The sequence below is a fragment of the Quercus suber genome, unplaced genomic scaffold (assembly GCF_002906115.3).
Source record: "Quercus suber isolate HL8 unplaced genomic scaffold, Cork oak 2.0 scaffold_8, whole genome shotgun sequence".
NCBI classification, from domain to species: domain Eukaryota; kingdom Viridiplantae; phylum Streptophyta; class Magnoliopsida; order Fagales; family Fagaceae; genus Quercus; species Quercus suber.
Genome location: NW_027069474.1, coordinates 1,369,440 through 1,372,166, shown reverse-complemented (window position 1 = coordinate 1,372,166; position 2,727 = coordinate 1,369,440). Strand labels below are relative to the sequence as shown.

The 2,727-nt window shown below is 37.0% G+C and overlaps 1 protein-coding gene across 1 annotated transcript; it reads right to left on the bottom strand.

Moving 5' to 3' along the window:
• Positions 1-563: 563 nt before the first annotated feature.
• LOC112012566 (photosystem I reaction center subunit XI, chloroplastic) lies at positions 564-2,462 on the bottom strand. Its single transcript, XM_024044943.2, has 2 exons — positions 2,194-2,462; positions 564-1,174 (listed from the first exon to the last, which is right to left on the bottom strand). Exons 1-2 carry the CDS (start codon positions 2,353-2,355, stop codon positions 683-685), a joined length of 654 nt encoding a protein of 217 aa, XP_023900711.1. The 5' UTR covers positions 2,356-2,462; the 3' UTR covers positions 564-682.
• Between the last annotated feature and the right edge of the window lie 265 nt (positions 2,463-2,727).

Here is a 2,727-nt window from a genome sequence, read left to right as displayed (position 1 = left end):
TTTGAGAGATTCAGATCAAATAGGTTAAGATCTCACAAAGAGCGAGTTGCTAGCTTTACTTTCCAAAACTTCATGGAGGCAAGGAGAGAGAGATTTTTTTGACCACCATCTCCTAACAGTCAATGGCGAAGCCAATGATTTTATTCAGGGAGCCAAACTTAATCTAACCAAATTCTTAAGTTAAAAATTGTGATAGTAGAATAACTGAATATAAATATCAACTAACAAATCACTTCTATTAAAATTAATTAAGGGAAAGACTTAAGTATAGTACTTAGGTACTGTTCCTTAAGTTTATCTCTTAAGATTTTGCCATGTGGCTTTTTTCTTCCTATAGAATAGAAGTATATTTTTTAGTTAAGTAGTCACATGGCAGAATTTTAAGAGAGGAACTTATGAAATAGTACTTAAGATATTTTACATTAGTTTTGTCCATTAATTAATTGTGTTGAAAATTTGTTAGCTTCTTGAAACTATATATTACTATATATTAATTGTTGCTAAGTGGAAACTTCAGACACATAATTGCAAATTTTTGAAAAATTAAATGTACAAGTCCACAATTAGGAAGTCCAAATTTTAAATACAACAAATGTGACAAAAGTTGATCATCCAATATACAATTCTACATTTGCTTCCCAATAGGACCATACATTAGGAGAAAACATAGATTAACAAAAAATCACTTGAAGTAGTAGGGAAGGTTTAGGACATAGAGGAGGAAGTAGGCCCAAGTGACACCGGAAATGCCACCGAAGAAGAATCCGCCAGTGAACTTGGCCCATCCATCTGCAGTTTGCAACTGGTCGGGCTCCTTCTTCCGGCCAGTTAGGGTTAATGAGGGGGCAGTGGATGGCTCTCCTTCATTAAAGGATGCAATGCCATACATTGTCAAGCAAAGGCTAAGTATAACAACAAGTCCAGCAGCAGCCAGAGACCCAGCTCCCCCAGCATAGGGGGTGTTCCTCAAAGGCCCAGTTTTGACAAAGGGTCCAACAAGGAGAAACCCATGGGCTAGGCCGACTTCAATGCCCCTTAGAAGTGGGCTGACTGCAGTCCGATAGGCCGGAAGGTTGGAGAGGTACCATGCAATCAATGGGCTTGATGTTACTGGAGTCTCTAGGCTTCCAATGAATGGGTCACCATTGATGGGCTGAATAACTTGGAAAGTTGGCTGCGAAAAAAAAAAAACCAAGAAAAAAGGAGTTATATCTGTAGGATTAAGTAGGACTTATAAAGGAAACATTAGGTTATAACTTATATCCATACAGCATCAGGTTATATCTAAGTTTTATCAGTTTTTTTTTCTTAAGAGAGTACGAAAGTTATAATTAAGTTGGGCCTAAAAGACTCAAGTACTTGTCCAAGAGTGGAATCCGGAAAAGAAAAAAAAAGGAACAAATTAGTTATGATAAATAGAAGACCAATTCTCCTAGTTGCATATCAGTATCTAGTCCTAGGCCCTAATTATTATGTCTGTAAAGAATTTACATCTAAACGGGTTTAAGCGATAGCCAGTGGAAATGTCTCATGTCTATTCTTAAAAACCCAACTTCGCCTCCTCCACCATTTACTTACCTCAAACAAAAACAAAATCCAAATGTTGGTGCTAGTATCTCTTAATTTTAAATCTTATTATATCTAGGTGATAATATTATCACCTAAAATTGAGAAATGATAATTTGGAAAGGGAGTGGATTGGTAAGCAAAAACGCGTTTGACATAGTGGAAAAATACCAAACCACCACAAAGCTTTCTTCCAATTAAAATTGAACTCATGCTGTTATAAATATCCGATACATAAGATATATTCTCGAACTCAATAATTAACTCCTTTCAAGTCATTTAGGAGGTGCTTGGGATTATATGGTATTTCTCATCCAAACAATCGACGACAACGACGATAACAACAGCAACAATAATAATAAAACCACAACAACAACAATAGATTCATATTTGTCTTCGTTTTTGTTCTAGTACATGGACTACATATGTTATAGCTCTTCCTTACTCATGATCTCTATTTTAGGATGGATGCAAGATTTGAAAAGATGGTTAGAGACTTTACTAACTGAACTAGTTAATACCATCACACAATCATAATTGACACATGAGCTTTATTCTATGTGTATGTGTTTATGTGCATGCATATACATATGATCTAATTCTAGAGAGATATGTAAGATTATATACCTTTTCAGATTGGACGGCTTTGATGGTGAGGGAATGAAGTCTCCTAGAAGGCAAGACTTTGAGGGGAGAGCCAGAGAGGCCTTTGGGTGAGACCAAAGCTCTTGTGATTGGTGAGGTGAAACTGGACTTAAGCTGGCTGGCCATTGGGGAAGCAGTGGCCATGGCTTTGCTTTCAGAAGAGAAACAAAGTGTAAAGACTGAAGAGTAGCAGAGAGTTAGTTCTATGAGAGAGTTTGAAGTAGTGAGATTTTAGAGGGACCATGCATTATTGTCTGAAGTGTTCAAGTGGCTGTGGTTGCTAAAGTCCGTATCATTTCATTGGATGAGATGTGGCACAAAACCTTATCCCTTATCCAATCCTTTCCAGGTAGTTAGGAAACGAACTGGGTCGGGTTTCATTTGGTTGGAATGGGGTGCTTATGGCTATGGATTTGTTTTCCTTTTGGGATTTGAGCCCAATTTGGGTTCTAAAGAAAATGTCAGTTTATACAAAAGTTTGACCCTTGTTTGTTTATGTGATGGAAGGTAAATGAC

Coding starts and splice junctions, on each gene's coding strand:
- LOC112012566 (XM_024044943.2), bottom strand. CDS start 2,355: ATGGCCACTGCTTCCCCAATGGCCAGCCAGCTTAAGTCCAGTTTCACC. Junction 1,175..2,193: donor AAGCCGTCCAATCTGAAAAG/GTATATAATCTT, acceptor TTTTTTTCGCAG/CCAACTTTCCAAGTTATTCA.